This window comes from Trachinotus anak, unplaced genomic scaffold, assembly GCF_046630095.1.
Source record: "Trachinotus anak isolate AG129_WGS33_773 ecotype Australia unplaced genomic scaffold, CSIRO_AGI_Tana_v1 ptg000002l, whole genome shotgun sequence".
NCBI lineage: Eukaryota > Metazoa > Chordata > Actinopteri > Carangiformes > Carangidae > Trachinotus > Trachinotus anak.
This window is the reverse complement of record NW_027273853.1, coordinates 5,769,263-5,795,800: the sequence shown is the minus strand read 5'-3', so window position 1 is coordinate 5,795,800 and position 26,538 is coordinate 5,769,263. Positions and strand designations below refer to the sequence as shown.

Sequence of the window (26,538 nt, the reverse complement as noted above, 5' to 3'; positions counted from 1 at the left end):
TTCAAAAAGCAGCAAAAGATGTAACAGCTGATTACAGTTAAATCTCTAAAATGCAGTGTGACCTCCAATCAGTTGGTTAAAAAATGGAAAACGTTTTTACTCTTATCTTCCACTCACTCCTTTTCTTTTTAAACTTTTATTTGTCCTAGTGCACATTCAATAGTTTATGTTATCTATTTAGCTCTATCAGTTAAGCTGTTACTGTCTTTTGTCAGTTTTGTGGCTCCATAATTTGGAGACATTAATTTGGAACGGCAACCATGAGTTTTCAGAAAACTTAAGTTTCACCCTACTTGTGTGTGTAGTGTCTGTGGGCGTGATATGACAGACTGGTGAAAAATAATTAGTCAGATTTTGTCTTTGATCCTAATGTTGGATGCTCAGCTACGTCAGGAGTTGAACCTGTTTCCTGCTCACAGGAAACTTTATGTTGACCAGTTAAACCTGTGTCTGCTCATCTGACAAAAGCAAAGAAGAAAAGTTATCCCAGAGGAAAGTTTCCGCAGCAGTGTGCAGAGGATGAAGTGTGATATCGCGCTCCATCCAGTGTCCCCGCAGGTGTACTGCAGCCTCATAATACACTGATGCTCCTTTAATAAAATGCCGACTTTGTTTTTTGTTTTGAAGACATCTTTATTATGCACAGATCATGACACTGTTCACCAACTACAGCAGTGATTCACAATTCTTTATTACTTTTCATCAAATGTCCACGAGTTCCCAATGTTTAAAATCATCAAACTAATCTTTAAATGATTCTCAGGTATCAGCAGGTAGTTGGTAAATATACAGGTGCAGCACTTCCTCCTTACAGGCAATGGTCCGTTTAACTTGTTCTCCAGAAATCCTGGAGGAATCATCATTCCTCTTCACCTGAACACTGTGTTGTACAAACTGAAAAGTGCTGTTTGCAAACACTAAAACATTGACGCTTATATAAAAGAAAGGTCACAGAGCGTCAAACCTCGCTGAGACGGGTTTTCTGGCAGTAACAGTTAAATGGCTGAGTGATTCTCCAACAGTGGCCTGGATGTACCCCACACTCATTAAGTGACGGGTGAAATCTGAAGGCAACTCTGGAGTTCAGTTTTGTTTGCTGGTGAGGTGCTGCTGCATTTAAATGTAATCTTTGCAACTTTCTGCCCTGTAACCGAAGAGTAGCAGATCTGACCATGAATAATACACTGAATTATCAACAGCAGAGGTGGCCCATGAGGAATATATTGAATTGACACTTCTCTGGTGTGGTCTATAAGCCTGTAACGTTTGGTTTATGTTCACCTCTCACCTATTCTCTCCTCTTTTCTTCTGTCAAGCTCCACTTTGTTTTTACACAGACAAAAAAAAAAAGCAGAAGCACCTGCCCCCATTGGCCTTTTTACATAGAAATCATCATTATATCTGCACTACTGACTTCACAAACTGCCAGAGCTACATTAAAGACAGACTTTGGGTCAAACTACACAGACTTGGGCCTGGTTTCACAAAGACCTCTACAGAGAGATGTAATATTTGTTGTTCTGTAACTAAAGCGCACAATCATATTTTAAAGATACTTTTGGAAATCTAGCTCAAGTTTCACACTTTGAAGATAAACAAATCTTTTCTGTACAATTTAACAACATTGCTGTAATTAAATAACATCAAATCTTATTCTCTCTTCATTTAGGCTTAAAACAAAGGTGAGATTCTTAGATGTTTTTAAACCTCTGAACAAAATCTTTCACTGGAATGCACTCAGACATCAAGCTCTCCTCCTCTGTTCTTTCCTGTGCTCATTAGGGCAGAAATAAAGGCATTTTGTGTGTCTGTATTTTGGCACATTGAACACTCACTAGACTGGCCTGACTGCAGATGCTCTTAAAATACATACTGTAACTTACTGCCATGTACCTGTAGCTCTATTTTAAAAACTGAACCCAGCTGGAAAGTACGCTCAACATGTATCATGTGCTCACGAGCTCAGGCTGCCTAGGTGCATGGTAAAAATAAAACCTCTGACTCGCTCCATATCCATTCATAAAAAAAAAAAAAAACACAGAGCCATTCTGTGTTGTTAAAATATACAGTACAGGAGCAATGACTTGACTTATCTACTCTCCTTTAACAAACAGCCCCTTGTCATTTTTCAGTGGTTTAAATTTTAAGGATACATTTTTTTTTTTTAATGCTGCCTTTAGTTTTGGCAAAATGCGGCACATTGTTTTATATATTCATATTTCACAGTAATAATTTTGCAAAAAGAAAAACAAAAAGACCAGGAAAAAATGTGTTTGTCCAATAGAAAATAACATGGTATTAACTCCTGTAACTCCCACATGTAGCTGAAGACAAACATCACCACTTCCACTCATCATACATGCATTAAAACAGCACAGTCTGTGGCAGCAGCCGCACAGTAGAGCAGTTACCCCGAGACAGATCTGGGCCATTATCTCCTGAGGCGAAGCCCGGTACGAGGCCCATCTTACTCCCATGAGGCCTTTCACCAGTGCCTGGACTCTATGAGCTCGGCTCGCAGGCTCAGTCTCTTCAGAGTTTCGTATCCCACCACAATGAGCACTGATGTGGGCGTGGAGGAAATGATGCGGGCCGACAGCCCCTTGGTCATCCCCCAGACGCCCTCCTCTGCCAGCAGCTGCTTGAACGTCTCGATGACAGATGATCGTCCCTCCACCTACAAACACACAGGGAAGCATTAAATCATCCTCATTACTCGCCAAAATAAAATCTCACCAGAAGGTCCATTTTATTTTTGTAAAACATTTTATTTTGCTCCAGAACACCTACTCAATGGACCTTGTGGTGAGATTTTTTTTCACCAGCTATTGTTTCCAAGGTCAAGAATAATTTACCAAATCTCAATTCAGAAAGTCTTTACAGTGCTAACAAACCCAAAACTTTGAACATCAACAATTCTTACAACCAGGCAAACTCTCAGAGGAAGATCAAGTTCCACCATCAACTTATTTTGTCATCTAATTTTATTGTGTATTGTTTCTCTCCAAGGCAACATCTAATTTAAGTCCAGCAAAGTTCGGTTGTATAGTGTTTGTTCTGAACGTATGAATACTGAATTAAAAGACGTTAAGTGTGTTTACACCTCTGAAAAAAGGGAAACTAAAAAATGCTGCACTGTAATCGAGCAGGTTGAGGAACCAGTGAGTAATATTGTGTAAGTGTAGCTACAGAGAAAAGGAGCTGACGCAAGCTGTGTTTGGTGTTGAGGGAAATCAGTGTATGAACGGACTGATTATAGGGGAAATCAATGCAAAGTGGCAATTAACAGTAGAATTGAGTGGAAGGTGACTTAGGCTACGTCCACACAACTACGTTTTCATTTTAAAACGAAACAATCTCAGTCCAGACCACAGTTTTAGCTCCGTATCAGAAATGATTTCCATCCATACTAGCACTCCTGAAAACGCCTGCACACATGACCATTCACGTACACTGTGTAAACAGGAAGCAGGCTGTCTACCCTACAGTAGTAGCAGAGACCGTGGAGAAAAGAGATGTTTCATTTTCAGTTATTTCCTGTAACTGTGGCACGTGGGTTTCTCCACCTCCTCGCCCCTTTAGGAGAGCAGCTGCAGGTCTGAGTCTGTTCATTCCAATGGGAGGGGTGAACGCAATCACAGATTATATATTCAGTTATATTAGATTATTATATTCTTTGACTCATCAGAGATCTTGCAGCTCGGATCTCTTCCCTCTGTCGCCTCTGGTCTGGTTTCACTGCTGCAGACGATGCTTTAGGTTTAGAGGGACTTATATGTGAAACTGTGAATTAAAAGTTAGTAAAATACTAAAATAATAATAATAATAATAATAATAATAATAATAATAATATTAAAAATACTATGACTGTTATTATCATTTGACTGTTTTTGGAGGGAAAACAGAGAGAACTGTATTATTAGACTGGAGTGATCTTGTACTGGGTTAATCACATAGTAAGCTGGCATTTAAAAACGAGCGGCAAAATCAGGCGCAAATTCATACTGTATCTAGTTCTGTGACATCACGCCCACGCCCACTTAGGAGACAGGAAGTGTATACCATGTCGTAGCCTGTTATGCATTACGTTTTCGCTTTTTTTTGCTTGAAAACTCCGGAGTTGTGTTGTAGTCTGGACTGTCAGAAATGGAGACCTTTGGAAACGATGACAGAGCCACCCACAGTTGCTCCCTGATTGGGTCTTAGCCTCGACTACAAGCGGTGACAGCAACATGGATAATGAACTACAAGCGTTACTGGCCTTGTTGTCTTCGCTAGCAGCTGTTGTGAAGTTGAATTCTGTAATTTAATGCTACATCTGTCTTTACTGTTCCTCGTCTGTGGTATTTTGTGCAACTAATCAACTGCAGAGCAGCCAATCTGCTTATTTATTGAAGGATTCTGTAGATGAATTGATGATATGCTGATGACTGTATGAATACACACTCTGGTTTAAGACCAACGTAAGTTGATTAATTCTCTCTCGTCTCTTGATATTAAGCCTTATTGAATGATCTACTGTAGTGGTTGTTTAACTTGGGTTTGGGTGAACTTGGGTGAAAGGTTAGGTTCTCTCACAGCTCAGTGTGGAGTTTTCAAGTCCTTCAACAGACACGTTACGATCTGTCCCCGGTATAAAATCACCCGTTATCACTATCACTAGAACGCCACAGTTGGGTCACATGATAACAATCATAACAACAGAGCAAACTCCATCCCCCAATGTAGGCCAGGAGAGATGGCCTGAAGCTTCCTGGAAATTTTACAGTAGGTGGACCTTGTCCGAGGAAATTTCTCCCGCTATTTCCATCTTCGATGATGAAACTTCAAGCTCAAATCATAAAAATAGGCCAGCAAGGCAAGGCATTACCAGTAAGGCGCAGGCAGTGTACTCCTCGCTCTAAATGTGGTTTCAGTTTGAGTCTTTTAAATAAACTTTAACTAATTTCTCTCCCTGAAAACTGTGACCCAATAAAACCTGCACACTCTGTTCATTCCACTTTTCAGGATGTAGTTTTGGTGAATTCATTCTGCACTGACTCATCAGTTCAGCATCCATGTGGTGCACAGTGGAGGCTCTCAGTGTTTACCTGTACTCTTGCTCGAACAACATCCATGGGGTTGGTGATGGTGGAGGCGGTTGCGGCTGCCATTGGTCCTGCCAAAGCCTGCAGAATCAGGTGGGGGCACTCACTTGGTGCTAACAGGGACAGCTGCTCTGGGAATACGAAGGATATGAAAACAGTGTAAGGCCAAAATATTTCATTTAACTGTAGTTTTTTTTATTCTTGTAGATTTTGCTGCATTTTTTTCCCCAAAAGCTGTAATTTCTGTCTTGTATAGTTGCCTTTTAAATATATTTTGGTGTGATTATATTTTGGCCAAATAAAGTGCCGATCTAGATTTCAGTCCACATTCTCATCAAATGCACATAGAAGACAAGAAACCACAGCTAACAAGGTGCTGAATTACCTGCATAAAAATGATAAAAAGGCCACCACAGTGCACTGTTTGGGATGTATGTGAGTAGAGAAGCCACATAGCCCCGGTAAAATCCCCTGAATCCATCGGCTGCAAATATCTGCACCGTAATTTCACGCGTTTGCCCGAAAGTCAGTCTGCGCTTAGTTGCTGCGAGCATCATCTTGGGTTTGGCCTTGAAGCGAGTTAGGTGTTCCCCCTGTCCCTGCATCATCAGGTGTTGCGACACCACGTCTATGGGTACAGTGATGGTCTGGGCCACCAGGGAAGCCGCCCCTCCCGCCACCACCGACTTCACTGTGTTACTGGGCGAGTACTGGGACACATATTTGCGCACCAGTTCGTAGGTGGTGATATAAGCCTGTCCTGAGACGAGGGTGAATGTATTGACCATGAACCCGCGGTACAGGCCGCGCACGCCCTCTGCGCGCAGGATCTTGCAGAAAGCATCCAAGGTGCCGGAGTAGAGGGCCTTTCCCTTCTGCACCTGGAGGCGGGTTCGGATGAGGCTGGCTGGGTAGACCGTGGCCCGGGTGGTCAAGGTCATGAACACACCCAGGGAGTAAAACTTCCTCTTGTCCAGGTCCTCCCATTCGATAATCTGGATCGCACCTTTCTGCTGCATGATGCCGGGCGGGGCAGCGCTGCGCCCCTAGAGCCACATGTCCACAGTCATCAACCCTCCAACTGCCATCACACCTGTAACCAACAAGATTCAGCTTATTAAAGCAGCACACATTAAAGTGACACATCAGACCTGACACCAGTAGCACATTAATAGATTTGATTGAGAGAAAATTAACGGTAACTTTTTAGAAAATCAATTAATCATTTCAGTCTGTTTTCAAGCAAAGATGGCAACACTCTCCAATGTCAGCATCTTTCTCTGTCTGATACGATCGATTATGATCGATTATGATCTTTGATTTTTGGACAGTTACATCACCATTTTGGGCTCCAGGAAATTATAGAGCTAATTTTTCACAATTTTCTGAGATTTTATAGGGAAGAAAATGATTAATCGGTAAATCAAGAAAAAGAAAAAAGCAGAATAATCAACAATGAAGATAATGGTTAATTACAGGCTTGTACAAGATAGACAACTAAACAATGATTATCAAGGCTGCATCATAATGTCTAAATACAAGGGCCTCACACAATGAAAATGATGAATTAGGGATGCAACTAACAATTATTTCCAATATACATTAATCTGTCACTTATTATTTTCTAATTGGTCCATAAATCACTGGGAAATACTGAAAAATGACCATCACAGTTTTCTAGAGCTCGAGTTGCCATCTCCAAATAATAATTTTATCTGAACTAAACCTCCAAAACCCAAAGATATTCAATTTACAATTATATAGAACAGAAAAACTTAAGAAACTGGACCAAATTAGTGAGGTGTTTTTTCCGTTGACAATTAATGTTCTGTCAATCATCTAAATATCATCAATAAATAAATGGATCATTTTAGCACTATGGTAAATCAAACAACTGACATGGCAATGACCTCAAATGAGCTCATATTTACCATCATGTTTTTGTTACAATGTTCACTGTTGCCACAGACTTGTAATCAAGTTACTCTGAACTCCAGATTGCTCCTGATGGTCAGGCCAGCACCTCGTATGGCATGACAGCTTGCTGCCATATAACTGCCTTCCCTTTACAACACTGTAATCCTAAACTCAGCAGTCGTTCTGCATCTGAGACAGTACGTCTTTGCTTTGTAAATTACATGCAAATAGTGTGTATGATGCAAATACATAAAGGAGATTATATAAAACCAGGAACATCAAAAAAGTGGCATAGTCTGAATTCTCAGTTCATAAAATTAGTCAACAATTGTCTACAGAGTCGAGTCAATTCAATTCAATGACCCACTGCTAAGTTACTGGTGTGGGAGTGGATATATTATTCTTTGTGTGGCACAGGAAACATTGCTCAGGTGTAAGGAAGAATTGATTCTGCTAAATATCAGAAAATTCTGGATGCAAGTTTCCTGCAGTCCGTCAAGAAAATTCAGTTAAAAGTCAGGACAAAGCATGATCCAAAGCAGACCTCAAAATCCACCATGAACTACGTCAGGAAACACAAACTGAAGCTTTTAGGACAGCCCTCACAGTCTTGAACAAGACTGTGGGTACACCTTACACATGCTGTGTGTGCAAAACAGCCCAAAGATATCTCAGACCTTGAAGTAATCTGCAGGAAGAGCGGTTGATAATTCAGAAATCAGGAACAGCAAGTCTCTAAGATGGCTACAAAAAGTGCTTGGACGCTGACTTCTTGTAGGGGGCCCAAACATTTGCACATTACTTCTTATTTTTTTAGGTTCATGAAATAAAAAAAAAATGGTGCAGTAACATTTGAAGAAAGGCTCTTTGTAATGTCTGTCTGCTGCAGGGGTTGTATTTATATACTCATTTTCACTCCAAAGGAAAAAAGTCAACGTACTGCGTTACATGCCCAGGGGCACCCAAACATTTGCACACATTTGTGTCCCGCAACCTTTAAGGTACAACTCACAGCCTGACAGACTCGTCCCAGCTGCGGGGGGAGCGACTTTGTGTTATCAGAAAAACACATCAGGAAGACAGAGGACGGTGCCACGGACTGCATGAACACGGAACTGGCCTGCTACAGCACAGAAAACGTTTTCCACCAAACGCCTCATGCTAAACGAAAGGCCGAGACAAAGAGAGGTCGGACCGCAGCGATCGGTTTCTAAGTGAGACGCTCAGAGCAGGACCTTCCTGTAGAGGCCAGAGCGGTCGACAGCCACACAAACACATGATTTTGTCCTTGTAATTATCTCAAAGTAAAAGCCAGGCACGGTTTCATAGCACTGTCGTGTGGAAGTCAAATAAGTCCGTCCAACACGTTACATGTTGTTTTGCTTCGGTTCGTGAAGCAAAAAGGAGAAACACGTGTTCACGTCGCGGCGGGTACGTCGTGTGCGTTAGTTAGCTAGCTACCGACCAGAGCTACTTTGTTGTCTCAGATCTAACGTGGACACAACACGTCGGTGAAACTCACCTGTCAGGGGGTCGTGTAGCTCGGGTTCACCTCCCACTGAGACTGCTGTGAAGCTGACCCGCTCTGTTGAACTCATACGGCCTGTTCCGCGACGAGGTGGGTCATGTCTTCCGTCCATTACTGCTTCGAACAAACATTGTCAAAGGTGAAAGGTCAAGGGTTGCGTTTAGTTGCAGCGTGATGTCATCATCACTACAAACTTTTTTTTTTCCAGATAAAAGAAAATGTGGCACACTACCGGCTTTCTCTCACTGTGTGTGACCCTTGTATTGATTGTGTTTACTTTTGTGAAATTTGACGATTATGTTACATTCACGGCCAGATGTAAACGTAGGAATTTCAATAATCACGTTTAAACCAATGAACAAAAACAAAACGTTAAATGGGTTTTGTATGACACCTGGAGCAGCGGTGGGAGCGGCGCTGAGAAATAAAAGTAGCAATGTCATAACATAATAATAATCTATTACAAGTAAAAGTCCTGCATTCACATTCTTACTGAAGCAAACGCGTGAAGTACTCGTATCAAAATGTACTTTAAAGTACTGATCATGCAGCAGAATGGTCCCTGTCAGTGTTCATAAAATTATTTAGTTGGGAACTCTTTCGTTGATTTATCCGCAGTATATAAACATTCACTAACTGGTTCATGTCACACACAATTGTTATCAATTCACAAAACTTCTCAAGGATTATTACTTCACCTATGATACATATGTCATATCATTATAAATGCGTTTTATTGTTCTTGTCAGTCATCATCTGTTTATACACCAGCCTCAACTTATGGGTGGCCAGATGAAGAGTTATAGTTGTTAATAATATTAATAAAAACACACTATGAAGTAGTTGTACATCCATAAGGGGAGGCTGGAGTATAAACAAATAATTAATGATTGAACAATAATAAACAAATTCCATACTTAAATGTCCTTAAAATACCTTATATCTGCCTACAACTATATTAAACTAAATGTTTATCTACTGCATAGCTACAGTAAAATGGGACCATTTGTTATAATTACGAATGCATTCATATGCAAACTGCATTTTCATTTTGTAGCTGGTTGCGAGAAGGCTCATTTTAACTTCTTTATCTACTGTTTAATCTATAACCATGGACTGTATTTTATAAAGTGATCATAGGTTCTGTAAAATTTTAAATCTTAATCGGCAAAGTAAGAGTTCAAGTAGTTGGCTAACTAGAGCACAACCAATAAGGACAATAAACTGACCGATATTAACTCATTGCAGATGTATCGGCATATATGTTGGCAGATAAATGACAAGAAATTAAAGTACAGAAATACCAAACGTGTTTTGAAACAGTTCTATAATTTTTCCACCAGAGGGAGGTAGACAAGTGTATTCTTCAGCTGTAAAATGTCCTACCCAGTGCATTTCAAATTTTGAGAAGTTGGGGCCATTAAATGTTTGGTATCTTTGCATGTGGCATCAAGAATTGGTAAAATAGTTGCAGATTAATTTTCTGTCTATTGACAAATCAACAAATTGTTGCAGCTCTACTTGTATTTATTGTTAGGTAGTTTGATTTATAATAAAAACATATTTTATAAGTTTCGTATATGCTTGCAAATATCTTAATGCAAAAATCTTAATTTGTAATATTAACTTAAAGCTTTCATATAATTGTAATGGAGTAAAAAGAACAATAATCAAATAACCAGGGCCCACAGTGACACCTTCACAATGCTTATTTTGTCCAACCAATAATTGAAACCTCAAGATTATTAAAAATTCTTCAAATAATTAAAAGGAAAGGCAGTGGATCCTTACATTTAGAAAAGTTTGGCATGTTTTGCATGAGCCTTAAAGCATTAATAAAATAGTTGCAGATTCATTTTCTGTCTGTGAACAAATTGTTGCGGCATTACTTGTATTTACTGTTTTCTGATTTATATTTTACATTTAATTTATAGCACATCATCATGTTTTATAAACTCTGTATATGTTTTGTAAGCAATAATATTAATTTGTAAAGTAATCAGTAACTACAGCTGTTAGTATTTCCATTTAAATACAATAGGAGTCTAATTTAGCTTTAGTGTTATTGCATTGATTTGTCAGGAACCATGAACAAAAAACATTAATCTAATAAAAGGATGCATTGCACCAGATTTAGCTATTAATCAATTACCATCTCCAAAAAAGTAAAGTAGCACAAAATGGAAATACAAAAAAATGTGTAACCAAGTGCAGTTCTTGAGTATATCCACCACTGCCTCGGTTTAATGACCTGTTGTTTTAAATGTTTCTGTTAATTTATTTTTAGTGTTTTTATTTTGTTAGTAATTTGTGAGTGGGCGTGGCTTTAGCTCTCTGCGCTCTGATTGGTCGGCTCGGCGCTGTCCTGTGCAGTCGTGAGGACGGATCGTGTTGATTTCAGAAGTCATCATGGCGCTCACTTCCCCAGTCAAAGGTAAAGAGGTGTCTTCTTCTAACCTTACCCCGCAAGCCGACATCCGATCAGCCTTTTACCCTTACCAGACGGGAATCGAATAAAAAAAAGACAGCCTGCCCCTGAACAGGGCTGTCGTTTGCTTTCAGTTAACATAACATAAAGTGTACCGGCGTCAAACTGGTAGAGACATAAAGCTAACAGTAGCTAGCTTCGTTAGCCTTACTATACAACTAACCGAGCGCTATTAAATTAACTGTTTCCGCGAGCCAGGGCCGTCTTTGCTTTACTCGGAGTGACATAATAAGGTTTTAGCTAAGCTTATATAGTTTGTTAATTGTCTTGTTTTCTATTATCTCCTCAAGACGTTCAGCCAGTAGCACGATAAGTAGCGAGTGTGGGTCGCGATAAGGGGCAGCGTTAGCGGCGTGAACCTTTGCTGCTCCTCTGTACTTGTCTTAAGGACACATGCACGGATGGTCTGATGTATGAGGGCGCTCATAGACAGCACTGTCATCATCACATGCACCAATTCATTCTGTTCATCACAGGGACAGTGTATAACAAGACCAGGTTTTCTTTGCTTTTACGACCCGTTTGTTTCTGTTCACAAAGCAAAGAAAACAACAAATGACAGCGCAGCATTGAGTCAGGTGTGTAATAGTCTCTCTGTGACATCATAATGGGGATTTTAACCTTTCACCTTAAACTAACCTCGCTGCTCTTTAGTGAAAACAGAGGTTCCTTTGAGGATTAATCTCCGCAGGACCTCACCAGTGATCAGCCACTGTTTTCGTTGTGTTGTGTGTCATGTAATACCATATATTTTGCATTCTGGCTGCTTTGTGTTAGGTGATGACTTTAATTTTTGCATACAGTTATTTAAAAGAGGTGAGCACACTAGCTGTGCTTAATGAAATTGACGCAGGAAAAAAATAAGGTTTAGGGTTGTACTGTGAAGAAGTAAGGACACATTAGAGTGACCTGCAGGATGTTTGTGAATAATCTGACCAAAAGAGGCCAAATTGTGCAGAAAATGTCTAAAATATTATTTGACCAGGGTAAATAAATGTTAGACCTTTTTTGCTTTAAATGTTCCTGTCCTTGTGCCATATGAATGCAGCATGAGTTTTTAATCCAATTCCTTGCCTCTTCCACCTGCAGTGGAGTTGAGAGCACACACACTGACCTTACATCAGCATTCAGCTATCATCAAGTCCTAGTCTCAACCTGGTTTATGCCTGCTTTGGTAAATAATGCGAAATTACAGCATTTTGTTTATTTGCCCTCGTCTTCAGCACCAGTGATAGTGCTCTTGCTGCAGTGCCCCACCACTAGTGACAGTGTTTAGAGGAAATACTGCAGACAAGGAAGACAGGAAACTTCTAGTGTGTCAGTTGGTTTATCGTCAGATTTGTTCGAATTAGACTGAACCAGTTCTATTGTGTGTTGACATGTCTTTTCCAAGTAAGTGTTAGGGCCTTGACTTTCACCTCTGCATGCCCTCGGGATTGATTGCAGGGTTGCAGGATTGTTCTTGAGGACATTCTTCCTTTTTTGTATTTATTCAGTAAATACACATTCAGCGTTGCGAAACCAAAAACAACACAGCATGCTTTATATTAAAGACAGTATTTTCTGCGCAGTTTCAGTCTCACGTTAAAAGCCAGTAACCTGAGAGCCAGAGTTACAGCATGATGTCCTGTTGAGAGACCAGAAAGTAATGCCAAGACTCAAAAGATTACGGTGTCCATAGAGGCTCAGCATCTGCTCAGCATTACATTAAGGACTTAAAGGAGAATTTCATCAACATTAAACAGCTGCAAACTGAATTTACCAACATCCAGCTTTTGGTCCAAACCTGCCAGCTTTGAGTCTGCGCTCCCATGAGATACCAAGGATTTTTTAAATATTAGTCTGACAAAGTAATATGAATAATTTATTTTTTCTTTAACCCCTTATGTTAAGGTAACCACATCCTGCATGGGCTAATTTTACTACATGGAAAGACCACAAAGGAAGGAACGAAACCAGAGAGATGTTCTTCATTTCTCTTTTCTCTGTATTTGGATATGAAATGTACTTTTTTTTTTTCATTGTAATTTTATCGAAGAAACAAATTCAAACTACAGTCAAATTCAAAGTTTGGCTGTTTTTGAGAATAACTGCTGAGATACTAAAAACCTTTATTACTATATAGTATGTAAGGATGATGTTCATAAGTAGTACAGAAAAATGTAGGCTGTCTCCCAGTTTCTTTGTGGTGACATAAGCTGTTTCCTTGCCTGACCTACCTTGTTTTGTGGAGATTCCCACTGTGTAAATGTCAGTGAGGTGGTTCACTGTCCACAGCACAAAAAAGCAGATTTGATTCGATCATATCTAGAAAATGTTTGACTTGTGTGAATTTTTCTTTTCTGATAAATGTTTGTTTGCCCCTCTGCAGAGCACCCGTATAGTCATCTAATCGACACACTGAAAGACGGCAGGATCAAGTTCTTCAATCCACAGAAATTAAATGATCCAAGATATGGTGAGTTAAGGCCCTTTGACTCAGTGGTTCTCAAAGTGGGGTCAGGGGACCCACAGGGTTCCCCAGAAAAAGGGCAATAATTTATTTTCACTATAATTCCATCCATAACTAACACAAAGACTGAATGTTTTACTGTTTTGCTCGTGGGTTTCAAGCACTTTCTGTCATAAAACATGTAAAAGCAAAAATCTCATCAGATGGGGGTCTGTGGTTGAGTTTGTGTCAGTTAGAGGGTCCTTGACTGCTCTGACTTAAAGAAAGAGCAGAGAGATTTTAAACCCGTTCTCCTTCTTCTCAGACTCTTTACATGTAGTATTCATTTTACTGCAACATGCAAAACACAGTGGGTTTAAAGGACACTGCGCAGTAGAAATGTGTCAGCATGTTGTACAGTGCAGAGTAAGGGTATGTTTGCCAGAGGCTTTTCCAGGACAGCAGTGTAAACATGTTTGTATCTCAAAGGTCTTAAAGAGCATTTGTGAACCAACCTGCTGCTAAGGCACTTTCACTGAATGCACACCCAATTTGACAAAACTTGAACTTTTAATGAACAATTAAATCTGACTGCATTTTGTTTACCGAAGGAAATTAAACGTCACCACGTCTTCTTTGTTTGCTCCGTGTAGACAAGCTGCCTCTGTCCATCCGTGTCTTACTGGAGGCAGCAGTTCGTAACTGTGATGGCTTTTACACAAAAGAAGAAGACGTCCAGAACCTCTTGGACTGGCAGCAGCAGCAGAGTAAAGCCGAGGTGCCGTTCTGTCCAGCACGGGTCCTTCTCCAGGACTTCACGTGAGTTTCACAGGGTTTACATCAACATCGGGCTCTGTGCCAAAGACATTAGGCAAAATTAGGCAACAGGCAATCGCTGATCCACTCGGTTTGTTATATGATTTGTGTCAGTAAATAAAGTGATTGAGATGTTCTCAGTTTCTCCTTTACCAGAAAAGTCGGAGCAGATGGCTGAGTGACAGGTTGTGGGCAAAGCAGCTGATCCGCTGGATCATGGATGTGTGTTCGTGCCCTTTCTTTGTACTGCAGGGTTGGGTTTGATTACATTTCTTCTTCTGCTTTGCTTTCACAGTGGTATTCCTGCCATGGTGGACCTGGCAGCCATGAGGGATGCTGTTGCCAAACATGGCGTGGACCCCAGCCTGGTCAACCCTAAATGCCCCACAGACCTCATTGTAGACCACTCATTACAGATTGATTATAGTAAATGGTGTGTTTACAGGTGTATTTTCCCTTTCTACATTAAGTAGGTTATTTTTTTCAGTTCAGCAGGAACACTGATCTGCTTTATTAATCTTTCTGTTTTTCATTTTTGTCCACAGTGCCATACAGAATGCTCCAAACCCCGGCGGGGGGGATGGCCCACACCAAGGTCCCTCTCGTTCCACACCCTCCAGGCCTCCGTCTAGAGGAGGCTCACATTGTGGGGGCCAACGGGGCACGTGTAGTAAAGCTGCTTGCAATGACCCTCCAGCCTCCCCAGGTCGACCTCCAGCCTCTGTCCAGCAGATCGAGAACACGCCTCTCCTCTGCCCTTTCCACCTGAAGCCTGTGTCTGAGTGAGTTGTGAGGGACGGGGGGGCAATATTAACTATTAAAGAGGAAATTATGCAACTTGTTAGAGACTCTTTTCTTTGTCTTAGTTTTGCGTTTCACATTTCTAAACTCTTCATCACTTGCTAATCAAAGTCACAACAGTGTTTTTGCACTTTCGTGCAAGGTCAGCTTAGATGACTCGACATATTATCACTGACTGACACTGAGTTCCTCTTCAGCGTGTTTACTGTTGTTGACTTGTTCTTCTTTTCTGCAGAACTGAAACAGCTGTGAAAAACCAAGAAATGGAGCTGATCAGAAACAAAGAGCGGCTTCAGTTTTTTAAGGTACAGCACAGAGCACAATTGTGTTTATTACATTATGTTGGAGGCAGAGAAGTGTCTGTGAGGAAACTGGTGGACTTTTTTTATCGTTGTTATTTTTTGTTGAAGTGGGAAGTGGTTTATAGTTTGTATCAGTCAGATGCTTTTACACCAAAACAAAAAAAGTCTCCATGTTGGCTCATGGAAATATTTTGTAGCTCTCAATTAAAAGTTAAGAAACTTTACATCTGCTTTAGAGAACAACACCAAACTGCACCTTTTATGAGACACACAATTAAACTTTCTTACGGTTGCCGTTTTCCTCCCTGTCTGCCAAACAGTGGTGTTCGAAAGCTTTTAAGAATGTGAACGTGGTTCCTCCGGACGTTGGTGCAGTCCACCAGGTAAATCTGGAGTATCTGTCCAGAGTGGTCCAGGTCAGCGATGGTTTCATCTACCCTGACAGCGTGGTTGGGACCGACTCGCACACCACCATGATCAACGGCCTGGGCATCCTGGGCTGGGGTACGACATTTTATAAACCTTTAAAAACAACTGTAGACATTTTTGTTGTAAACATTCTCAAGCTGCTCAAGAACTGTGATTTACAACCATATCTGATGATTATTATTCTAACATGCTGCTATGCTCCTCCACCAGGTGTTGGGGGAATCGAGTCAGAAGCCGTGATGCTGGGCCAGCCAGTGTCTCTGACTCTTCCTCAGGTGGTGGGCTGTAAACTGGTGGGCTCCATCAACCCTCTAACCACCTCCATAGATGTCGTCCTCGGCATCACGAAGGTAACACCGCTCTGCTGCTCCGAATGTGTTGTGAGGACTGAACCTGTAAACATACACACAGGAGGCCTGTAGGAAGGTTTTATCACTGCAAACTGCAAGAACTGACAGTGAAGTGAAACATCTAGAGATGCAGTGCTAAAATAAAAGAGGTAACTTTGCTTCATGTGAGTAGTAAAATGTTACCTGCTTTGATTTTTCAGCACTTGCGGCAAGCTGGGATCGCTGGGAAGTTTGTAGAGTTTTTTGGGCCTGGTGTCTCCCAGCTGTCCGCCCCTGACCGAACCACCATCGCCAACATGTGCCCAGAGTACAACGCTACTGTCAGCTTCTTCCCCGTCGACCAAGTCACACTCAAGCACTTTAAAAAGACAAGTGAGTGCCACCTGTGGAGCCACAAAACAGCACACAGCACTTCTTTTCTGCTGACTGAGAATCACCAGAATCAAGAACTAACCTGACATCATTTTCTGTTCAGATTTTACCCAGGAAAAACTTGAATTGCTGGAGTCGTACATGAAGGCTGTAAAACTTTTCCGATGCTTTGACGACCCCTCAGAAGATCCCCAGTATTCTGAGGTAATTTTTGTGAATGTGAACTGGAGCTGCGCTTCCTGACAATTGATGTAATAATATTCCTGTTGCTCTGGAATATTTATGCACAAAAGACAGAAGTTATTTCCTCTTGAATGGGACATTTTACCATTTTAAGAATGTAGAAGAGATGACGCTTCGATAATCCTGATATGGTGTTTATGATGAATATTTTTATTTTTTACTTGTTTTTGTAAGCCCAGAAAAGCAGTAATGATGATTGAAGTGCACCATCATGGCTGTGTGGACCTGGTTTGTGTAATAAAGTGAAATAAAAAGTATTATTCTTTGTGCAGGTGATTGAAATCAACCTGAGCTCCATGGTGCCCCATGTGAGCGGACCGAAGAGGCCTCAGGACAGAGTGGCCGTCTGCAGCATGAAAGAAGACTTCCAGAGTTGTCTTGATGAGAAGGTAACAAAAATAGTACCTCTTTATTCTGCCGATCTTTAGACTGAATAAGATGCTGGTGATGTGTTGTTGACATCTTTTTGTTACCCGAGAGCTGAGTTTCATTTGTCTCCTTCTGTGTCCCTGCAGGTGGGTTTTAAAGGCTTCCACATCTCCAAGGAGAAGCAGGAGATCCGTGTCCCCTTCCTGCACTGTGGTCAGGAGTACCAGCTGGCCCACGGCTCAGTGGTCATCGCTGCCGTCATCAGCTGCACCAACAACTGCAACCCGTCTGTCATGCTGACTGCAGGTAAAGGAGGGAATCCCAGGCGGTATTTCCACTGAAAATATTCCCTCATGTAATGTGTATATCAGTCAGAGTATGAGCTGATTGTTAAATTCTGCTGAACATATAAGATTGTAACACACAGTAGCATTTCTGATGTGGTTGTTTTGCTCCGAGGTGGCAGGCGTTTGTCTGACAATCTCGACATTTAGTTGTTTTAACAGCTTCCTCACATCCAGTACCTTCTGTCTCCTCTGTTACTCACAAAAACCAATATGCAGCTTTGTGATACTTAACTTCTCTGTGTGTGCACATTTGTCTAACAGTGATATTTGTGATCCTCTTCTTCAGGTCTACTAGCCAAAAAGGCCGTGGAGGCGGGGCTTGTTGTCAAGCCTTACATCCGGACCAGCCTGGCTCCTGGAAGTGGCATGGTCACTCACTACCTCAGCACCAGTGGAGTCCTGCCTTACTTTAGCCAACTGGGGTAAGCTTGTCTACATGCACAGACACACACACAGATGCAGGGCGGCTGTGGCTCAGGAGGTAGAGCAGGTCGTCCACAAATTTGAAGATAGGTGGTCGGTCCGATTTTCCAGCTCCTCCAGATACATTTGTCTTTGGGGAAGATTTTGAACCGCTAATTCCCCCTGATGTTTCATTGGTGTGTGAATGACCACACGGTCACTCCATGAAAGTGTGTGTGTGAATGAGTGAACTTCCTTTGTGTTAAAGTGTTTTGAGTGGTCGATAATAAAAGCGTATATATTGCCCTTTTCCACCAAAACTAGCAGGTGTAAGTGGCATTTTTACACCCTCTAATAAAAGCTGATTGATCGACCCCTTTTCCACTGCCAGTCGAGTTTGTCTTTCTGTTCGGACTGAGGACACACACAACTGCAAGGAGCAGAGCACACACACACACAGACACAGAATAAGAGTGAGCTGCTAGTCGGCGTCCATACTGGTAAAATGGATCTGTCATGTCTCATCTCTGGATTGGTGCAGAGATGCACCAATCAGGGGTGAAAATTAGCAGGTTCATCCTGGTGTTGTGTCAATGTCGATCGGAGCCGGAGCCAATAAATACTTGCGTCTGTTGCAGGGTCATTTGACCTGGGTCTGAATGATGATTCATTTACATTGCTGACAAACACCTGACCAGTGGAAAAGGGGCTTCAGTGCAGTCCATTTACCACAACACGAAGACAATTACCTGAGAGAAACCTGCATTTGCAGGTTGCACTTTCAATATGTGTTAACACATGTTAATTATCTTGTGTCATAATGAGGGTTTTGTGTGTGACAATGTTGTTGCACACAGACACAGAAGAAGTCTGAATGAATTCCTTTACTCAACACATTGTTTTTCCTTTACATGAAGGTTTGAGGTGATTGGTTATGGTTGTGCCACCTGTGTAGGAAACACAGCACCGTTACCAGAAGCCGTCGTGGATGCAATCAAACAGGTAGGACTCTGCTTTTTATTTCAAAATATAAAATTGTGTTTCTAGTTCACAGCAGTCAAGCCCTGACAATATACTTTGTTTTAGGGGGACCTGGTGGCCTGCGGTGTGTTGTCTGGCAACAGGCACTTTGAGGGCCGCCTGTGCGACTGCGTGCGTGCCAACTACCTGGCCTCCCCTCCCCTGGTGGTGGCGTATGCTATTGCAGGCACTGTGGGAATTGACTTTGAGAAGGAGCCTTTAGGTAAAGAACACACACACATCAGGAGCTGCTTTAAGCTGCTGCTCTGAAGCCTGAGGTTCATCAGGGGATTTTAGGATTTGGGCTGATTTCAGTGAGTAAGCATGTAATGGTTCAGTGTCTTGTGAGGTCACGTGTCGGCTATAGAACAAGTCACAAAACAACAGTTCAGGTTAGTGGGAGATTAAGGTCCTAGCTACTTTATTACCTGCTCATGATGAGTTTTTAATTACTTATACATTCAATTTATTACAGCAGAACAAACAAAGGTGAAACCATAAAAACATTCTTAGTTATAACAATAACCTTATCTTATCTTTATTGATATTCTTAGTTTTTTTCGTGCAGCTACTGTGATGTTTTTTTGTCCCTTTATTTCATGGACGATGTCAGTCTCTGAGTTTCCACTGCTCAGACACCAACATTAAAAAAATTTTGTCTGTAAATGTGAAGCAGGTTGGACATGTGTTGACATGTGGTTTAATATTGTTACTCCTGTTGTGGATGCAGGTGAGACAGCGGAGGGGAAGGAGGTGTATCTCCGTGATATCTGGCCATCGAGGGAGGAGGTCCAACAGACAGAGGAGGACACGGTCATCTCCTCCATTTTTAAGGATCTCAGGGGAAGGATGGAGGTGAGGAGATGACCCTTACTGGCTTCTCCTCTCTCTCTCTCTCTCACTCAAGTCAAGTGAATCATATAATATTTATAAATGTTGTCGTGCTTTCTTCCAGAAAGGGAACACATTTTGGAACAACATCGATTGTCCAGAGTCCGTACTTTTCCCCTGGGATCACAAGTCCACATATATCCGCTCACCGTGCTTTTTCAGCAAGTTGGTACGTTCACATGGACCAGGGAAGGTCTCCTGGTTTCATCATTGAAGTAACACTTCAAACTGTTTAGTCAGTCAGTAATCACCTCCTCTGCTTGTCTCTTCTCTCAGAGTAAGGAGGTTCCGCCTCCTCAGTCGATAGAGAGTGCTCATGCCTTACTGTTCCTCGGGGACAAAGTGACCACGGACCACATCTCGCCAGCGGGCAGCATCGCCAGGGTCAGCGCAGCTGCCAAGTACCTGCTGAGCAAACGGTCAGTTTCCTTTCTCAGACCAGATTTCCTGACTCCTCTAAGACTGTCACCGTCAAACCAAGTTTTTTTTTTTTTCAGGCATTGATTTGACAGGACAATGTAGAGAGACAGGAAATGCAGGGACAGAGAGAGAGCAATGACACACAGCACAGAGCCTGGTCGGCCAGGACTTGCTGCTCAGGGTATTTGGGCCATTCTTTGACTACAGCTGAAGTTAAACAGCTCAGTAATCAGTCAGATTGGCTCATGGAAATCAAAAACAGCTTTTAAAAACTCAAGACTCACCACCACTGTGGTTTGTTTCACTCTGCACGTTCACAACAGTCCTGATTAGTCTGATGGTGCAAGTCATGACAAGTCCAGACTGATTCTGATTGGTCAGAGGACATGCATCATTATGCATTATGCATTTTTTTGCATCCTGCATTAAGAGTTGTTTCACACTGCTGTACCAACATCATTGTCTCCTACTTGTTGGAGCAGTAAACTAACATTTATTCCTAGATTGGCAAACATAATGATATTACATGTTGCTCCATAAAAATATATATAACAGTTCTTAGTTTTGTCACACATGCTTTGTTTTTGTTATTTTTCCGTGACAAAACAAAATAACTAAAAAAAAAAAAAAAAGCCCTTTGAAAACCTAAATTATGACGTATTCAAATTTAGCCATTAGAAACATGTTTTCCACAACAGGAAGCAACGATGTAGATATGTCACAGCTGTGTGATCTCACTGTCGCACTGTTGCCGTTTGTTTATCACAGGACAAATTCAGATCTATTGACATTTCACTTTGAATGTTTCTCCTCAGCCTGACGCCGCGGGAGTTTAACTCGTACGGCGCTCGCAGAGGGAACGACGCAGTGATGACCAGAGGCACGTTCGCCAGCATCAAGCTCCAAAATCGATTCATCGGCAAATCAGGCCCCAAGACTTTCCACATTCCTTCAGGCCAGACAGTAAGTAGACACTTCACCGGAGCTGGAGGTTCACTTATTACACACAAATACTGTTTTTTTAACCTCGGACAAAGATTCAGAGTTCTTCTTGTTTGGCAAATACAAGCACCAGTCCTGCACAGGCTGGCTGTGACAGGGACTTCTGACCTTTGAGTTGTCTCTCACACTGTCAGTTTGGCCCACAGTGGCCGGCTTGTTGGTGTTTTTGCAAAGTAAGAGCTGCTGCTGATAACCTGTCCTCTTCCTGTCTGATCAGCTGGATGTCTTCGAGGCAGCTGAACGCTATCAGAGAGACGGCATTCCTCTCATCATCCTGGCAGGCAAAGACTACGGCTCTGGAAACTCCAGGGACTGGGTAGCGAAAGGACCATATCTGCTGGTAAAGCACAGACCAGACAATAGGATAAACAACCAGAAACAGCTGTCATTTCACTGGCTGAGACCTGTTTGTTCTATGTACATTGTTACTTAATTCCACTTCATCATATCCAGTTTTTAAGGAACTTGACTGAATAGAAACCCTTCATACCACACCGTAAAACTACAATCAATAGGGCTTTTATTTTTTTCAGTCACTGACATCAACCGGCCTGTACAGGGAACAGGTGTCTACATGGGACAGGCTTTTAATTCCTTTCACACAATACTTTCAAACTGATTAATCAAACCAGAATGAATGTTCAGGCTGTCAAATAACATATCACGAATCATTCATTTGATCTAGTGCTGAGAGACATCTAGGCCAACCCCACAGAGAGAGAGAGAGAGAGCGAGAGAGAGAGATATACACATACCGGTAGTCTACCTTAGACAGGATGAAAGCCGGAGGTTGCCACAGTTATTTAAAACCTTTATTTGCATGAGCAAATTTGATGCCATTTAAATTTCATGTCATACCTTTTTGTCTTTGCTGCCATTGTTTTTGAATGCAAGCGTCTTTCATCTCGTGACAATACATCCAAAGAATCGGGTGTCTAATTGAGACCTATCTTCATTTGACAAAATGTGCAGCCACACCAGGCCAGTAAAAGGGACTCGGTTTCTAATTGAAATTTTAAATCTCTACTCTATTTGTAATATAGAAGAGTGGTAAATTTTCTTGCCATTTGAGGGGATGAAAAGGTTTTACATTAAGATAAGTGAGGATCATTCAGTTACCCCATGCCCTCGCTTGTGTCTGCGATTCACCCCTTTCCCTGCGGTCGACAGGGGGTCCGTGCGGTCATCGCTGAGAGTTTTGAGAAGTTGCACAAGAGCCAGCTGGTGGGGATGGGCATCATGCCGCTCGAGTTCCTGCCCGGCCAGAACGCCGACTCGCTGGAGCTCAGCGGGAAGGAGAAATTCACCATCACCCTGCCGGAGAGCCTGAGTCCGAGGCAGCAGCTCACTGTCAAGGTTGGTAACACATCCAGCACCAAACTGTGACAACAGACACACAGAGCTCAGGAGTCTTCGACTGTCAGGAACGTGTCTGGGTGTTTATGTTGTTTGTTTTTATTGTATTTACCCAGGACTCCCCTGTGCTGAGAGGATTGTCTTAGAATAATAGAATAAATTGAATCGATGTTGTTCTTTATGGAGGTGGCAAGAAGTGATGAAATATGTTTTTGCCAAACACAGTACTGACAGTTTTCAAAAAAGATAAATACAGACACACAACAAGCAGCACTTCAGTGACAGGCAGCTGGTCGGAGTGTGTGTGTGTGTGTGTGCGTGCGTGCGTGTGTGCATCAGTGCGTCAGTGTTGAAAGCATTGGTTATGGTTACATGGGTCAAACTATGGCAGGGCAAATTAAACTTAATAATAAGTTAATACATTAATGGGAAAACGAGCCAAATATCATCTTGACATCAGCAGAGGGAGAAGCAATTAGCGATCGCTCTGATGATCATCGATCACCAATATCATCCATCGGCACAGCCCTAGTGGTTTGGACACTGTGATTAATATAAAAACATGCAGCTTTAAAAATATTAATCATTGGAATTTGGACGTGAAAGTGTGTTTGCTGAAACAGCTGTAAACAGCCACAACTGTAGCATACATACACGAAGGATAGATCATGTGAAACACTGTGAATCTGCTGCGTTTGCAGGAGTATGAAAGCTCCACAGTGAAGGATTTGTCTCTGTTTTCTTGCAGACCAGCCAAGGAAAGTCCTTCGCTGTCACCGCACTGTTTGACACTGAGATGGACGTCATCTTTTTCCAGCACGGAGGGCTTCTCAGATACGTCGCTCGGACTTTGCTGTGAAACAGCCTGCAGCCTGGCACCAAGCCTCCTGAGTGTGCACTTGGCTCATGAACTGCAGCCCTCATCATTTCACCGGTTTGTCTTCAGCATGGATGAGAAACGGCTGATTGGAGTGACATAAAGACATAACAGTGGTTTGTCTGCTTCAGCTGGATGAACACCTCCAAACCCACTGGAGTCATGAGACGACAGTTTTAGCTGCTCCTCCATCACTACACGTGGCTGTTTCTGCTTTTGCCACAGCCTCGTTTCTCCTCACATGACCGTCAAAAACAAGCGCAGGAGGAAGTGCTGACAGGCGCTCAATAAAGAGATTGAACCCTAGACGACCTTTGAGCATCAGTTGCTGTCTTGTTGTTGGAGACTGGAACTGCAGAGTACTGAGGGGACATTTCTTTTGCCATTAGAGCCCAGAAGAAATTAATCCTGTCTGCTTCTGTTGTCGTTTAATGAAAAAAAAAAACAATCCTGCCTAGAAAGGCTAAGATGGTGCTAGGTACTATGGCATGAATACGTTGTTTTTTTAGGGGTCAGTACAGCCTGTTTTTTCCCAACGTCCAAGTAATATGAATTTCAGAAAGCTGCAGAATCTGTCAGTTGCCCGCATTTCGAATTAGGGCCAAACAATCTTCAGAAAAAGTACATTAGCCTCCTAATACTCAATTTTTACTATGTGGAAAAATGTGAACTACTTCTTTTTGCTGTTACTTGTATCACTAAGCTCCCTGCATTAGCATGGCTCCCACTACAACTGACAGTCTTCTGCGTCACATTAAAGGTAAATCATAAAAGCCTTTCTGCATAAAGACTCCATTAAGACCAATGCACACAGCAGCAGATGCTTCTAAAGGTTTGATTCATCTCTGCAAAAATATTACCTATTTAAAACACGATGAGTATTTCTACCCAAAGAAATACTAAGTGCAACACAAATACAGTGAACTTTTGTAACGTTAACTGGTGCTGAAGTGAAAGGCAGTCATGTGTTGTGGATGTTGGTGGCTATATTCACACTTGTCATTTTGATGTAATGTTTCTTTTAGGTATGATTGAAAACTGCTGAAATCACCTTCATGGCTTTCACTCACGTATCTTCTCCGGTGAGTGCGTCTGGGTCCAGTTCAGTCTCTGTCCGCAGCCTGAGCCCCACGACCTCCTGCAGTAACTATTTATTTAAAGGGGGACTCCACCGATTTTAGTTTGTTTACAGGTCTTGGAGCAGAGGCCTGCTTCAGCATATGTGGAAAAATATTCCACGTTATATAAAACTTTATAAAAAGTGATGTCACCTGTTGGGTCTGAAGACTACAGGACTGGAAATGGGAAAAAAAAATCTGTTGGTGTTGAGTTATAAAGAAACCGGCTCGCAGCCCTCTGTAGCCCGCTCCTCAGCTCTTTGAGGCTAGCAGCTACATTAGCTGCTAACACAACACCCCCAGAGTCCATGACTGAGCTTTTGGCGGTTGTGTTGCATTGTGGGTAATGAAGGCACCAGGTTTTTGACATGAGGAAGAATGCACTGAATAAAAAACCTGACAACTCTGGTCCTGCTGCATTGACTCGCATCATTTTATTTTTATTTTTTCAAACATCATAACTGACAGTTATAGTTACGTGCAATGCTAAATCGGTGGAGTGCTCTTTTAAAGCAAGCCAGTGTAACTTTTGCTAAAAAGTTACACAAATAATTACAGTACAAATGCTAAACTATAATGCAGCACTAGCACGAGTAGGAGAGAGTTAGCGCTGTTCAATAAATGGCGACGTCTGTCGAGACGTAGAAATCACGTATATTCACTAAAACTAGCGCCAGGCAAAACCCTTGGATGTGTTGAACTGAGGGAGGATTTGGCTTTTCATCTGCAAGAAGAAGGTTTTACTTATTTTGTTAAAGGAAACGTGTTTTTATTTTGGGAGCTAAGCTTCTTTGCGAGCCGGGCTCTGTGTAAAGGTAGAAAGTCCACCTGTTAACACCTCTAAAGCTCAAAACTATAACATACATGTAGTAAACAGTTTGATTGGTGAGCTTTAAAAGGTGCTGGTAGGGGGCTCTTGTTAGCTTACGACAGGGCCAGGCTAGCTGTCTCCCCTGTTTCCAGGCTGAGTGCTAGGCTAAGCTAACAAGTGACAAGTGTGAACCTGGCGCTTCAGCTCTGCGGTGCTTTTCACGCCAGGTGTGGGTGGCATCAGTTTTTCAATACTGCAAAAGCTCTTTGCACGACGAGATTATCAATCCATCCCGGCGACTGATAATCGATGCTCGATCGATCGATCACCGGCGGGACTGCAGTTTGAACTGACTGGACTGAATCTTCAGTGGCTGGACACCAGCTCTGCCTAAAGTGAGGGCATCCTGGAGCTCATGGCCCATCACTCATGGCATGCATGGAGGTTCAGTCTGAAGCTTTCTTTTTCTTTTGGTGTCAGCTGTGAGGTTTAATATTTGTGCAGGACACCATTTGACTCAGTAAAGAGGATTTTGGTAGATAATGGCTCTTTTTCCAGAAACCATCCATCCAGTGCATCGTCACATCATGTGGACCGGAGCCTTCATGCATTTGGAGATGTTTTAGAGAGCATGATAGTGTGCTGTCTGTGTTCATGAGAAGTTATTTATTGACACCTACACTGTTCCTGTAACGTGTTGAACCATTGACTGCCTGAATCTGTTGCAAAACTGTGCAGTTTTTGTCATTTAAGAGTGAACAATGTTGGTGTTTGGCTTTGTCCAGCTGCCAAAATGAGCTGAAGCAAGCAGCAGACTGTCTTGTGGTGATGTCTCTATTGTGTGGGTGCCTCTTGAGTGAAGGTTAGAGTTTCTACACTGCTTCATAAAACTGGACATGTAGGGGGTTTTGTTTTAGCTCCTCACCAAGGCCGGTCCATCTTCACAGTTTGCCTCCTCAGCAGGTTGTCGTAGTTTGTCAGACATGTGTGGCAACAGAAAGCAGCAGCACCAGGGACTGGAGCGTGGAGTGTGAAAGCTGTCCTGCAGTGTCAGTGTGTAGCAGTTAACTGGTTCTCTGCTGTCACTGCTTCTCATGATCTCAGTTTAGGGAAGCAAAGTATGCAAACCCAGGGGAACGCCACTGATTCTACACATCAAGG

General features: G+C 42.1%; 2 protein-coding genes across 3 annotated transcripts; one reads left to right on the top strand and one right to left on the bottom strand.

Annotated features, from left to right (window-relative positions):
- Window positions 1–608: 608 nt before the first annotated feature.
- Window positions 609–8,802, bottom strand: slc25a44a (solute carrier family 25 member 44a). Of its 2 annotated transcripts, none has more exons than XM_071492596.1 (4): window positions 8,527–8,802; window positions 5,473–6,180; window positions 5,091–5,218; window positions 609–2,677 (listed from the first exon to the last, which is right to left on the bottom strand). In XM_071492596.1, the coding sequence occupies exons 2-4, from the start codon at window positions 6,104–6,106 to the stop codon at window positions 2,486–2,488; spliced, it is 954 nt and encodes a 317-aa protein (XP_071348697.1). In that variant the 5' UTR covers window positions 6,107–6,180; window positions 8,527–8,802; the 3' UTR covers window positions 609–2,485. The 2 variants fall into 2 exon arrangements, with proteins under 2 accessions (XP_071348697.1, XP_071348706.1); XM_071492605.1 differs by lacking the exon at window positions 8,527–8,802 and adding an exon at window positions 7,019–8,410.
- A 2,097-nt stretch (window positions 8,803–10,899) lies between these two features.
- On the top strand, window positions 10,900–24,974 carry ireb2 (iron-responsive element binding protein 2). Its single transcript, XM_071492515.1, has 22 exons — window positions 10,900–10,966; window positions 13,392–13,478; window positions 14,105–14,270; window positions 14,563–14,700; window positions 14,813–15,049; window positions 15,304–15,373; window positions 15,691–15,874; window positions 16,010–16,149; window positions 16,350–16,521; window positions 16,625–16,725; window positions 17,037–17,153; window positions 17,280–17,439; window positions 17,767–17,902; window positions 18,800–18,884; window positions 18,969–19,125; window positions 19,633–19,757; window positions 19,858–19,962; window positions 20,070–20,212; window positions 21,029–21,176; window positions 21,433–21,555; window positions 22,386–22,571; window positions 23,320–24,974. Exons 1-22 carry the CDS (start codon window positions 10,942–10,944, stop codon window positions 23,428–23,430), a joined length of 2,916 nt encoding a protein of 971 aa, XP_071348616.1. The 5' UTR covers window positions 10,900–10,941; the 3' UTR covers window positions 23,431–24,974.
- Window positions 24,975–26,538: the final 1,564 nt, after the last annotated feature.

Coding starts and splice junctions, on each gene's coding strand:
- slc25a44a (XM_071492596.1), bottom strand. CDS start 6,106: ATGCAGCAGAAAGGTGCGATCCAGATTATCGAATGGGAGGACCTGGAC. Junction 5,219..5,472: donor TTTTTATCATTTTTATGCAG/GTAATTCAGCAC, acceptor TCGTATTCCCAG/AGCAGCTGTCCCTGTTAGCA. Junction 2,678..5,090: donor TTGTTCGAGCAAGAGTACAG/GTAAACACTGAG, acceptor GTGTGTTTGTAG/GTGGAGGGACGATCATCTGT.
- ireb2 (XM_071492515.1), top strand. CDS start 10,942: ATGGCGCTCACTTCCCCAGTCAAAG. Junction 10,967..13,391: donor GCTCACTTCCCCAGTCAAAG/GTAAAGAGGTGT, acceptor GCCCCTCTGCAG/AGCACCCGTATAGTCATCTA. Junction 15,875..16,009: donor CCTGGGCATCCTGGGCTGGG/GTACGACATTTT, acceptor CTCCTCCACCAG/GTGTTGGGGGAATCGAGTCA.